The sequence below is a fragment of the Argiope bruennichi genome, chromosome 6 (assembly GCF_947563725.1).
Source record: "Argiope bruennichi chromosome 6, qqArgBrue1.1, whole genome shotgun sequence".
NCBI lineage: Eukaryota > Metazoa > Arthropoda > Arachnida > Araneae > Araneidae > Argiope > Argiope bruennichi.
Window position 1 is genome coordinate 136,636,570 of NC_079156.1, and position 13,679 is coordinate 136,650,248.

General features: G+C 27.6%; 1 protein-coding gene across 1 annotated transcript; it reads left to right on the forward strand.

Moving 5' to 3' along the window:
• Window positions 1-8,617: 8,617 nt before the first annotated feature.
• Window positions 8,618-9,896, forward strand: LOC129972944 (DNA-binding protein HEXBP-like). The gene has a single exon (XM_056087268.1). It carries the CDS (start codon window positions 8,705-8,707, stop codon window positions 9,221-9,223), a length of 519 nt encoding a protein of 172 aa, XP_055943243.1. The 5' UTR covers window positions 8,618-8,704; the 3' UTR covers window positions 9,224-9,896.
• The last annotated feature ends 3,783 nt before the right edge of the window (window positions 9,897-13,679 follow it).

Consider the following 13,679-nt stretch of genomic DNA (forward strand, 5'->3'; position numbering starts at 1 on the left):
ATTTGTACATATAAAGGTGTTTGAAATAAAATATTTATTAAAAATGTCTGAGATAAACTGTTTTTGCATATTCAGTTTTCTTTCTTTTCTTTTCTTTGATTTTGTGATAATGTGATAAACTATGAATTCCTTCTTTATAAGAATTATTGCATTCTTTTTGTTTTTATGATCTGCTATTTTAAGAAATTACAGAACAAATAGAGATTTTAAAGATACATGATGAATTGCAGTGTTGTTTAGCATCTTTATAAAGAGAAATATTTATTGTTTTTTTAAAAGCATAATAAGTGCAGGCAAATATTTTATATTAATGCAATTTTGTGAGCTTTCTTTGGCCTCATATATTAGCTTAGTTTTAGATTTTTTTTTTTTTTTTTTTTTAATCCCTTGCCTAAAATTGTCGTCATGAAGTTTGTTTTCTGAAGAATCCATTACTTATTTCATAATGTATAAAAACATTTGAAAATAGATTTATGAATCTTAGGTCAAGTAAATTAATCTTAATAATTAAATGTACCAGTGGTGCATGGAATGTTTGATTTCTTATTGCTGAAAAAAGTTAATCATTTCTTTTAATTTTCCCCAATATTTTTTAAGCCTACTTGCATTAAAATTTATTTCCAATTTGGTTCATTTGAATCCTGCTTAAATTATTGGAAATTAAGATTTTAATTACATTTAAAAACTATTATATTTCAACATAAATATGTTTGAGAAAGAAAAATTAAGATTTAGTATATTAGATTAATTTGCTTTTCTTAATTAAAAGACATAAACAAAACACACTTACCCTTTGGGTGACAAAATTATGCAAATGCTTATGGGAAATGCATGGTTTATTTCAAAAAAGCAAAACATGTATGTCACTTTGCTGTCAATTCTACAACCTAATAGTTATGAAATTTAATGTATCAGTTGCTCACATCAGCCATAAGCATTGCATGTATCTACCATACTTTCTGAAAAAGTCAATAATGATTGTTTTGTCAGAGCTTGAAAAAGATATGATTATTGGAATGTGGTACACTAGTTGCTTAATGATGGGAAGAGTTAATTATTTGCTTTGTGCAAAGAGTACTTTATCAATAATTTATGAGGGTCTACAGGAAATCTGTGAAGCAAAGCAATGGACAGAAAACTACTGCGAGAGATAAAGGAGTGTTGACTCATATAGTAACCCAAAATTGCAAGTAATCTTTTTCCTAGATAACTTCTGTGATGGTCGTCTCTGATGCTCTGTTTTGACAAAATCCATCCAAGGGGAACTTCATGCTTCGAACATTTATGGAAGAGTTGCAATTTGTGAACCACTGGTCATGCTTTTCAGTTATACCAAAGTGTAAAACACACAAAAACTGCCCTCACAACAGTGGCAGCAAATCATCTGGTTTGATGAATCAGTCTTTCACCGTATTTCAGACAAATGGACATGTTTATGTGTGGAGTATGCCCGTAGAAACATTTTCCCCAGGCTGCCTCTTGCAGATTGTAAATATTAAATGGTTCCTTTATGCTGGGAGATGTGATATCTTGCCATGATCTTGGGCTACTGGTTACTCTGTATAGAAAGGTTACAGCTGCTCATTATGACAATATTCTGAAAGGTCAGATGCATCCTTTTTTTTTTTTTTCTTCATTTTATTTCTTGGAAAATAACCACTTTATCAAGAAGACAGTGCATCTATCCATATTGCTAAAAATCGTGCAAAAATGGTTTGAAGAGCATGAGGAGGAAGTAGGAAATCTGGCTGGAATCACTCAATCTCCTGACTTGAATATTTGTGTGGGCATTTGGAGTCAAAATTCTCGTTTTTCTCTACAATCTACACTTTTGGAATTGGAAACTTATCTCTGGAAAGAATGACTTCCTATTCCATTTAATGTTGTTAATGACCTCAATCGTCCATTCCATGTCGTATACAATCTGTAATCAAGTGTAAGGGTGATCCAACCTCCTATTAATAATTTATCTTTTCACTTATTTCATGAGCATTCATATTATTCTGTCACTCATCTCTATATTCATTAAAAGATTCATGCCAACTATATAAGCCAATTTTTTAGAAATTTTACTTGATTATTTTCTTGATTTGATGGAAAAGGCAGATCAATTAAATGTCAGCAAATGCTTATGAGATAATTACTATTGTAAATATTATTAAATTTTTTTTGCCTGGATTTGGATAGTATCATTGTAGAATTTAGAGTTAAACTACAGATTCATTAAATAAATAATAAATTTATGCTAGAAATTCTGAACTTTTTTCGATTTATAGAATATTTAATATTAAGGCATTAGATTGAAAAAAAAAAATTTATATTTATTAGAGTACAAAATATTGAACCATTTTTTTTGTGATAGCAAATTGTGCCATTTAAATTTGAACCATCTTGTGAGTCACATCTACAAAAATTTCTGTTATATATACAAAGCAATTAGCATTCCATCTTCATTCCTCTGTGGAACATGTAAATGAAACAGCTTTTGAGAGATTTTTTATTCGACTCAAGACAATCGGTTGTGTTGAAATATAAACCCATAAACATACTTTTAAAAAGATACGTTTTGAAGAAAGAGCATGCTATTTTGTAGATTTTTGCTCTATACCTTTACATATTTTTAATATTGGTCACTAATAATTATCAAAATATTAGAATGAATTGCAATGTATATGTTTCTGCATAATTTATTATCATTCTGGTGAGTTAACATTTACTAAAAACATTTTTACTGCTAACATGTGCCTTGTGCACTGGTAATATAACAGTTTTGTACATAACTTTTGATTGAAGCCTAATTTATAAATGCATGTTCCTCGTTTTTCATATGACATTCCTTGATGTAAACAAGAAATTTATAAAATTTATTACTCTAATAGTAGCCTTCTAAGGAAAGGAATGAATAGAATTTCCAATTATTTATCAAACTACAAGTTCTTCCTTACCTTGATTAATAATGTTTACTTTTTCCATGTAAAATTATTAAATCTTTTATTTTAACAGCATATAAAAATTACTTAATGGATATTAAGTTTAATCATAATGAAATATCCAGAAATATTTAGCCTTTATACAAACATAATATTTGTGCTTCATATGAATTTTTTTCACATCTATTTGACTCATAGTTATGAAATCCGAAAATACAGATTTAACGATTCTGTGAACGAGAATCAGAAATATTGTTCACACTGTTTTATAAGTTTTGTTTTCTGTAAAGGTATTTTAATTGGAAATTTGCAAAGTGCATCATAAAAAAAACTGCTATAAAATCACTAAGTTTTCAAAATTTACTAAAGAAATTTTTTTTTATCTATATAACATTAACAATTCCAGTTAATATTATTTTATCCTAGAAAATACAATAAATTATTTCTTATGTAAATAGAAAGTATGGTGTTTGGAAATCAAAAATTAATAGGTTAAAAATATTCATTTTAGCACAAAGAACTGTAAAATAGATGATATGGAAGAAAATTCTTAACTTTTAAAATAGGAGTTTATTATATTAAAGAATAAATTTCAAAGTTAAGGTAAATATTTTAAAAGAAAATAGTATATAAATTCCTTTCTCTCGCTCACTTTCATTTTCCTTCCTGTCATATTTCAGTACATAGAATTTTTAAAAATTTACTTGCCTCTTTAAAAAAAAATTAACTACAAATGTTATGTTATTTACAGGAAATCTTTAACATAATTTATCAAATCATTGTTTGGGGTTTGTAAGAATTAAACTCTTTAGAAGAATGAAACAGACACATATTTTTGGTTAAAAAATCATTTTAAGTAAAAATTAAATCTGTTAAAAGCTTTCATTTTGTAATAACTAAAATTAAGTTTTAGGAATAAAACCTCTGAAATAAAAATTTTTCTTCATAGTTTTATATAAAATCACTTATCATTGAACCAAGCTTAGTAGAAATTCAGTTTCCTCAATTTTTTTTAAAATCATTTTTCAGGCTCTAATATCTTATGAAATTTTAAATTGTCAATTTCTTAAATGTATATTTTTATTGCAAAAAATCTTTTTACGAATTTTTTTCAGAATAAAACACCTTAGAATATGCATTTATTCAAATGTATATGTGTGTCAACACCAAAAATATAAATATACAATTAAATTTCAAATATTAGGAAAATACCATAAATTTAGTTTTAAAAAAAATTACACTAGCTTGATAAAAGTGCATCAATTTCATTTGTCTTGTGGAAATATTAAGTGAAATCAAATTTACAAGAGAAAGAAATAAAATGGAAAGAAAAAAAAATGTATGTGACCAAACTAGTGGTGGTATTCGACATTAGATTATAGATTCAAAACTATTATGACACCATTCCTGGAAAAAATTTTTAATTTAAATTTAGTTTTCTGCTTGTCTTTATGTTAACCATATGGTTAGTTAACCTATTCTTATATTATTTTCATCTCTAACTACCTCCCTCTTTCATTTTTATATAAATATACAGGATTGTTGAGAAAATATATACTATACATTTTTAAATTTCAAAATTCTGTATATAAATGTTTTTAAAAATGCTATAACATTGCTTTTATTCTAAAAGAATTTCTCCTTTTTACTTTATCATATGCAGTAACTGCGGCTTAATGTGATCATTTTGTGACCTGAAAATTTTGATAACATTAATTGATTGCCAACAAGAAATGAATAATGTCAAATTGATTATATTTTTGTCACCTCAAGATGGAGAGGTATGTTTACCACATGGCTATCTATAATGATATCTTCTACAAAATCAACGATTAAATAATTTCATGAATTGTTACTTATCAACAATTATTCCTTACAATTCACTTATATATTGTTCATATATGGCTTTTTTTATTTATTGAATAAGGCTGCTCACTACTGTCCAAAATATCAAATGCTTGGCTCATTTTGTCATCTGTTTAAAGCTTTTGTTTACCAACATTTATTATTTAACCTTGACTGCAAAAACTTCATGGTTTTTCAAAACTTTATAAAGAAGGTATGAAATTTTCAATTGCACCACAGTTTTGTTTTTACTCAGTTTAGTTAAAATTTTCAAATCAGTTAAGAATTGTCTTTAATTCTTTACTGATTTGATCAGTTATGATAAAATCAATGAAATATATAATTTTGTTTTAATTTATATAAATTTTTTTTAAAAAAATGTACTTTATTCAGCTAAGAAAAAATATTAATTAGTTGAATTTTACTCTAAACATAGGAATATTTAGTATATATTTTTTGTGGATTTCAAGCTGGAATAAACATTGTCACTCCCGTCCCCAAAAGATTGGATGGTATATTCCATTAAAAATGCACCCACAAAAAAGACATATATACATGAAAAGTTTATATATATATATTTAGAGATAATATATATATAGAGAGAGAGAGAACTCACGAACAAAATAAAAAGTTTTTATCCTTCTTTCATCTTTAAAAAAATTCCATTCTTAAAATAATTGTAATTATAATCCTAAGTGATTACAAGAATATACAATTAAGTTTTGGTTGAGAAATGTAAAAATATTTAGCAACATCAAAATACTGTTTTTTGAAGTTGTAATAAAAAATATAATGAAAGTAGATGACAAGAAAAGAAATCGGACTGAACTTTTATATATTCTGAAATAGATTTTGAAAAATCAAAAGTACTAAGTTATGATTTTTTTTGTTTTTCATTTGTAATTCTTAATTTTTTTCATATGTGTTTCTATTCATATACATTCATATTCATATTCTATTCACATATTTCATGTGTTTTTCTATTCATATCTGTTTCAATAAACCTACAATTTGTCAAATGTGTCTTACTCTTATTCAAAAACTATTATACAAAAAAATCTTGTAGCTTTTTAAAGTAGAAACTTATTTTTTTTTTCCCGCTTATAATAAAAAGTAGTATGATAAGAAAAGCTATACTCACGGGAAATGTAAATTGCAAACTATTTAGATTCAATTTAGATATTTCATTGCATACAGTTTTTTTCGTATATTGAATGAAATATCCTGCTTTGTTCCTTGAAATAATAACCATGCATTGAAAATGATTAAAGAAAAAAGAAAACTAAAGGAACAGTCACCCAGCCACAATCACTGAAGCAATTTCACCAATTTTTATTTAATGTGAAAGATTTCGTTGCAAGTGTCATCAATAGCCATCTACCGTCCCACATTTTCGAGAAATATCGAAAAATAATATTTTGGAATAATTGAAGCTGTTTCTCCAATTTACAAATACAACTTATCGGTCAGAATTATGTATGCTTATTGTGCAAATATAATTTAAAATAACGCTTTCTATTATTATGGTAAGATGTATTTGATTCACATGACTAAATTAAAACTATTCACATGGTTCACGAAATGTAGGGGTCAAAGAAGGGTACTTTTTTTTATATAGAAAGTTTTCTTGTGAAACTAGTAACTTATAAATGCTGACTTTCTCTATTGAGGAATGAAATTCACGCTCTGTAATTTCGTAACATGTTTTGATAGGATGTCGTGATGGTCCCTAGATGAACGTAAACGATATCGAATGAAAAGTAATGTTTAAACAAATAACAAAATTTAAGCTGAATTTTAACACGATATTTACATTTTTGATCACGATAAGTCGGATAATAATGTAAAGACACAATTATACTCAACCCATTGTTTACTTGTACATAGCATGTGAATAATAAAAGTCTACTAAATATCTGAAATAAATTTAATTTTTAACGTATAAATATGCATGTAGATATCCATTTGTCTTATGATATTGCTTTTGTATTTGGTAGTCGAACGCAAATATTTTAATATTTCCATCTCAAGATACTGCAAAATATCTCAGTCTTTCAACCTATCAATTCTGTTAACATTTTGACGCAGACTAGGATTAAATGCGTAGGGATGGATCCTTATAGTCAATCAAATTTTGGAGTTCTTCACTTTTTTTTGAATAAAAAAAATATTTATTTTTATTTAACCTATTTAGAAGTATTTTTTAATTAACAAATATCATAATTAAGTGAAAGAACAAAACACTTATATGGAGGACCATCTTCAGAATGACTAGATTCAGATAGCAAGTGTAAGAAAAGAAAAAATAAATAAATAAATAAAATTTTAAAGTAACATTTAAAAAAATGTATAAATTTAGAAAACATTTTTAATATAATTTAAATATTCTTATACAAAATTTGCCAGAGTTATAGATACTTGAGTCAGTCCGTCACTTGCGGAAAAGATACGGACACGCAGTGAACTACAATGACCTGTAGGCAAATTTGGAACAAGCAAGAAATCCAAAGATATGTGTTCCGAAATTTAAAGGTAAAATCTTTGTAAATCATCCGGAAGCTTAAAATTATATTGGCCTGAAAATCTCTCTCTCGAAAAAAATAAATTAATATATAAAATCGAGTCAATGGTTAAAATGCCTGTTTTACCTATTTTATTATACGGCGGGAAAAAGTGTCATTCTTTTATTTTTCAATGAGTATCAGCATCATATTATACCGTATGTTTAACATGTTATGCATTCTACCAGCGTGACTTTAATAATGGGGGAAAAATGCTCATCAATATTTTGAAAGTTTTAAAATGGCCTGAAAAACAAAGGGTAATTTTTAATTAGATATCAACCCAGGTGCTTTCTTCAGTAATTTATATGAAACTCTCAAGTATAAAATTTTGGAACTATAATAAGAGAAAAATTATACATTCTCTTAACAATTCGACAGAAAAAAGATTAACATTTTAAAATAAAAAAATCATTTTAAATAATCAATGAAACAAGTTTTTTTTCTTTATAGTAAAGAAAGTAAAAATAAAAACTACGTGAAGTAACAATTTTGTAAAAGCCGAAAGAATGAGTTATTTTCAGAATGCATTTTCACGACTGATAGCTTCCCGAACTTCATTTACTTACAGACTTTCTTTTTGTTTATTAAGAATTAGGTCTCTTAAAAAAATACTATATTTATTGTCTTAGTAATACAATAAAAAAATGCCGAATAATATTTTTTTAATAAGAAATTTATCATAAAAAAAACTAATCAGCAAAGCCATTCATATCCCCCACCCCCAACAAATAAAAATTGATTGGAATAAAATTTTCAGGATAAATCGAATGTGGAGTATAAATAGGAACTCGGAATGGGAAGGTCCTATTCGTGCCTTGTACTTCACTGACATAGATTCCCACTGTTAAAAGGTGGGGAAGAGGGAAACTGAAAAATGCTTCAAAGTGAAAGTTAAATTGAGGTATGAAAAGGATTATGTAACGATAAATCAGATGATTTTCACTATGTTTTAAAAGTGACATCGAGCTAAACAAATAATTTCATTGTAAACTCTTTCTTCATTTTTTAAGGCATTGATCATTAACTGCAACTTCTTCTAAAGAGTGTGTTAAATGGCATAATTTTTTACAATGTAGATAAAATTGATCTTATTTCGTTTATTTGTTCTTAGTATGAATTGTATCTATATATTACTGTAAATCTCGTTCTAAATTTATTATGAATTCTGTTACATGCTTGACTGTTAGCTCTTGTATGATATTAATGAAACGCAGGAAAGTAAATAAATTAATATTTGGCAACAGAAAAAATTATCTGATAAAGCCTTTTGCGGTTTGGCAACATTCTCTTGGTGCTTGGCTCGGTGGACGCTTTCACGTGCAAAGTCGATTCAGGTATTTTGATATAGTTTAAAACATATTAAAGATGAGTTCTAGCGAATGTTACAAATGTCACAAGACCGGGCACTTTGCTCGTGATTGTCAATCGGGCGGCGATAGCCGTGGAGGTGGCTATCGTGGAGATTCTAGATCATCATCTCGAGTTTCCTGTTACAACTGTGGCCGAAGTGGCCACTTTGCTAGAGAATGCCGCGAGTCTGATAAGACTTGCTACACCTGTGGAAAAGCTGGTCACATCAGCAGAGAATGTGATCAAGATGACAGGAGGATAAGCTGCTACCAGTGTGGAAAATCTGGCCATGTATCCCGAGATTGCCCTGGAGAAAGAGAGAGAGATGACCGAAAATGCTATTCCTGCGGAGATTCTGGCCACATCAGTCGAGATTGCCCCGAAGGTGGAAATGCTGGAGATGACGATACAGTATGTTACCGCTGTAACGAAAAGGGACATATCGCTCGCAATTGCAGTTCCAGCCGATCTAACAAATGCTATTCGTGTGGCGAAGTTGGTCACATTGCCCGCGAATGTGAGATGAAGGCCTAAGCCTAAGTTGCTCCCGCCTGCCTACGTTGCAGCCTTTGGTATCTTAAAGAAAATGGTCTACACTATTTGGTAAGAGCGGGAAGGAAAATAAGAAGTCCTCGACGTTCCTAATTTGGCCTTTTAAGCCTTTTTCAGAAGTTTGATTCAAGTAAAGTGCCGTAAATATTCGAAAGAGCAGAAAGGAACCACACGTTAGGACTAGACGAATGCACACAAATCAGATACGGAACTGAACTGGTCGATGTAATCTTCCATGTTTGGTATTTTTCATTCTGATCTGCTTGCATTAGAAAATTGTTTCATCATTTTGTTAGGACTTTTCATGTGGTTTTATAATTCCAGGTTGTCATCGTTCAGGAGGGATGCCAGCTATAATATCTTTTTTTTTTTTCTTCGATTATCTCGGCATGTTTTTGAACTGTAACTTTTTAAAACTTAAAACAAAAATGTTGAATAATTTTGCAAGTGCGCAACATTTTTTTTTCCTTTTGATTTGTGGATATCCACCATTGCATACAGTGAGTGCAAATAATTTTTCTTTGTCAACCCATAGGAACTTGAAGTAACGATCTATCTTCAGGATGTAATTCAGGGTTTATAAAATTGAACCTTATTTTTGTATTTTAAATGTTACCATTATGAAAATTAATAAATCTCTTGCACTTGTTATAAATGAGTATTCCTTATTTTGTGTTGTGGTTATTTTTCTCTTTTCTGTAAAGAATTGGTATGTGTTTAGTAGATTAAGTTTTAGGTGGTCAAATGCTTGAAAATGGCTAATTGCTATCTGCAGAAAGACTCCTAAGTGATTTTGTGAACATAATGGTAAGTGGAGCTGTTGCAGTATTGGAAGTAAGTTAATGAAATCCATCTTAAAAAGTAACAAGTATTTTCACTGAAATTTTAGCGTACAGTGAAGTGGATGACAAAACAAAATAAGAAGTAAGTTCAATTTTTTATATTATTTGTAGTTGCTGATTACTACCTGTTTTAAAAATGTAATACACAAGAAAGACATTTTTTCAAAGTTATAACTTATTTTTTTTATAGAGAACTAAAAACTTCTATGCTTTCTGTTTTAAAATTTTTGAAACTAAGTAATTTTAGATTTGACACTCTTTTGTAGCAATGATGAACTTCATTTTAATTCATGATTTAATTGAAAGATCCTTATTCTATTGAAATGGCTGAATTTTTGGATTTAATCTCATTTTCAGAAGCTTTTAAAAAGAATTGACAAATATGTTATATTTTTTTAGTAAATCACTTAGATGAACTAAAACCAGACATATATTTAATATGGTTTCCTATTTATTAGTTGATTAAATTAGATTCCAATTGATAAATTGAGTGTTTCTTTCATTTTTTAGAGCTAAACCATGATATATTTACATATTTTATGTCTGAGAATGTTTTACAAGAATTTTTAAAATAGTTTTATACTAATTGAAAGGGCTTTGTGTTGAAACATGTACTTATATCCATTCAAGGATACAATAAATACTTTTTTGGATTTGACAGTAAATCTGTGATTATGTATTCTTTTTGTACTTTTCTAAATATGTCTGGATTAAATTTTGAACTATTTCAAAACATTAATGCATTATTGAGTTCCATACATTATGATAATTGAATTGCTAAATTTGAAATTCTTCTTTCATGATATTTAGCAAGGATGGTTAACCATTTTTGCAAGAACAGAATAATTCAGGGTTGGATATAATTTGTGTGAAAATGTTTGTCAATCCAAAATTATTTTTTTAACTTGATAAATATAAATAATGGAAGAGAATGATTGATTTTGAAAGAAATTTAAAACTTTAATTAAAACCAGTTTGCTATGCAGAGTTATTCAAAAAGGAGCAAATTTAAAATATTTATTTTTCTCTTGCTGTAAGCAGATTAGTAATTGGTGCAAGAAATTCTTAGAGATTGTTGGTTATTCAAATGGAAAAGTACTAGTCTTCATCGCTCATCAAATGAAAATGTTGAGCATACCTTGACCGTTTCAAATGTTATCCTGGGAATTTTACAAGCAGAGAGGTTGGATTTTGATAACAAATATGGCATGTGCTTAAAACTAGTACCTATTTCTATTTATCACAGCAGTGAGTGTGATTACCAGAGGCAAGCACATTGAACATGGCTAATGTTGATTTCGATTTGCAAATAAATATTTGCCACAACAGACAAAACTCGTTGAATGCATGTAATATCTATCTTCTAACCAGTGAAGATCATTTGTTTATATTGTCGTTCTGTAGAAATAAATATTTAAAATCTACTCTTTCTTTTTGTATAACTTTGTATATTTTCTTTAGAATTTATAATAGGGTAATACAACAACTGGCTTTGAATATCAAAGAACTATTCAAATCTCGATGAAGCAAAATACTTGCCCAATAATGTATTCAAAAAATTATTTGGAATTGTTATTAAATTTCTTAATTATTTTATGATAAAAGTTAGTATTTGTTTAACCTTTAAAGACACAAAATAATAGGGACTAATTAAAATATTTGTAATATATATCAGTAGTGAAATAACCAAAGCAATAAAAATATAAATTCTAATGAAAACATGTTAGAAGTAATTAAAGAAAGCATTTCTTTCATGCAAATAACATAAGGCATATATATTCAAAATTGCAAGAAAATCATGTAATTTATAAGTATATTTGTAGTATATATTTGAAAAGACTGGGAATATACTACTAGATAATTAAGTATCTAAAACTTTCCCAAGCAATTTGCGCCATACATTTATCAAATGTGTTTTTATTAAATGGTTTTGAATAAAATAACCTTTTTTCTCTTATATATTTTAATATTTTCTTGTTGAATCATGGATCTGTTTTCTTGCCTCATTTAAAATACATTTATAATATATACAAGGATTTTTTTTGGAAGTCATTGTTTCCTGCAGCCTCATTTATAACTCTTTTCCATACTTATTTTTGTAGTTATGTCTTCTGTTTTCTTTTACTACATTGAAATTATATAAAACTTTTTATGTAACTTAAATCACTTCCTCCTTGGCTGCACTCAATTATTCTGCTGAACACAATTTATTGAAAGGGAATTTAAACTGCTGTTAGAAATAAGAAAATTACTAGAGGATTTACTTGTCTAGACATGCTGTTATCATGTTAATAATAAAAGTTACAGATAATAAAATCTGATACACAGCCACAGAGTATTTAAAAGGTAAAAATTATTTGCTTTATACTTCAGATATAAAAATATAACAACATTAGAAATTTTGTTTCCTTGTTGCGATACAGTTACTATTCATATGTTCATAGATATTCAAAACTAATCACTAAAAATAGATGAAAGTAAGTAATCCAATTAAAAGAAATGCCAAATTAAAAAAAAAAAACTGCTAACACCCCATTTTATTTCTAGAAAGAGGAATTGAATGGATTAATATAAATATAAAATTATAAAAAATGCAAAACTTAGCTCATTTACTATTGTTATTTATATAAGTGTTATTCGCACACATATAAATCTGTCAATTTAAGAATTGCTTGAAACCAAAACAGAAGTTGAGATTTGTATACCAGATAAAAGGGACAGGGATAATTTTAAGAGATGGCAATTGACAATTATTGACTGTGGAATTCTGAAACAAATTACATCTGTTATGTTAATTATGTCTGGTATAAATTCTGTTATTCTTAGCATTGACATTTTGAATATTTCTTTACTAGAATTGATTTATGGACACTGCAGAATTTTTGTGTTTTAAAATTCTTATCGTTGCAACAACCATACTGTTTCCCTTAATTTATGATTTGCAGATTTAATATTATATCCTATGTGTTCCCAAAATAATCAGTGCTATATAGTTTTGATTTGTAAGTTTTTCAGATATCGAAATTCTGTAATCAGTTATAATTTTAAAGAAAAACAAAACATTGAAGAGACCAAATTTCTTGTATAATGCAGCATGCATTTTGGAGCCTTAAAAATAATTTCATTAGTTAATCAACTTTTATTGCACTTAATATCAAAAAGCAGCCTATTTTCTATTATGTTAACCAAGATATTAATGTCATATTCAAGATTAATTCATCAAGTGTATTAGCGTAACCATATAAATTTGATCATACTTTCCAACTTCAGTAGTCATTGAATATTTTAGTTAATTATAGATACTAAATGAGATTTGACAGATTTAAAAAAGAAAATTATACGAATCTTTTAATTTTTGCGAAGGAGATTTCTAGTTTTGCCTTTTCAATGTGAATCTTTCCACATTTTATTTTTTTTAATATGTGAAGAAAAGAATTTACATTGAATACAAAATTTTGACATTTATCTGAGCAAGGTTCAAATGAAAATAAATAAATTGTGATTTTGTACAATAAGCCATTCTATGATTAAATGTTAAGTACTGCTCTGAAATTTTGAATATCGTCCCAAATTAGCATTATAATATGTGGAAATAC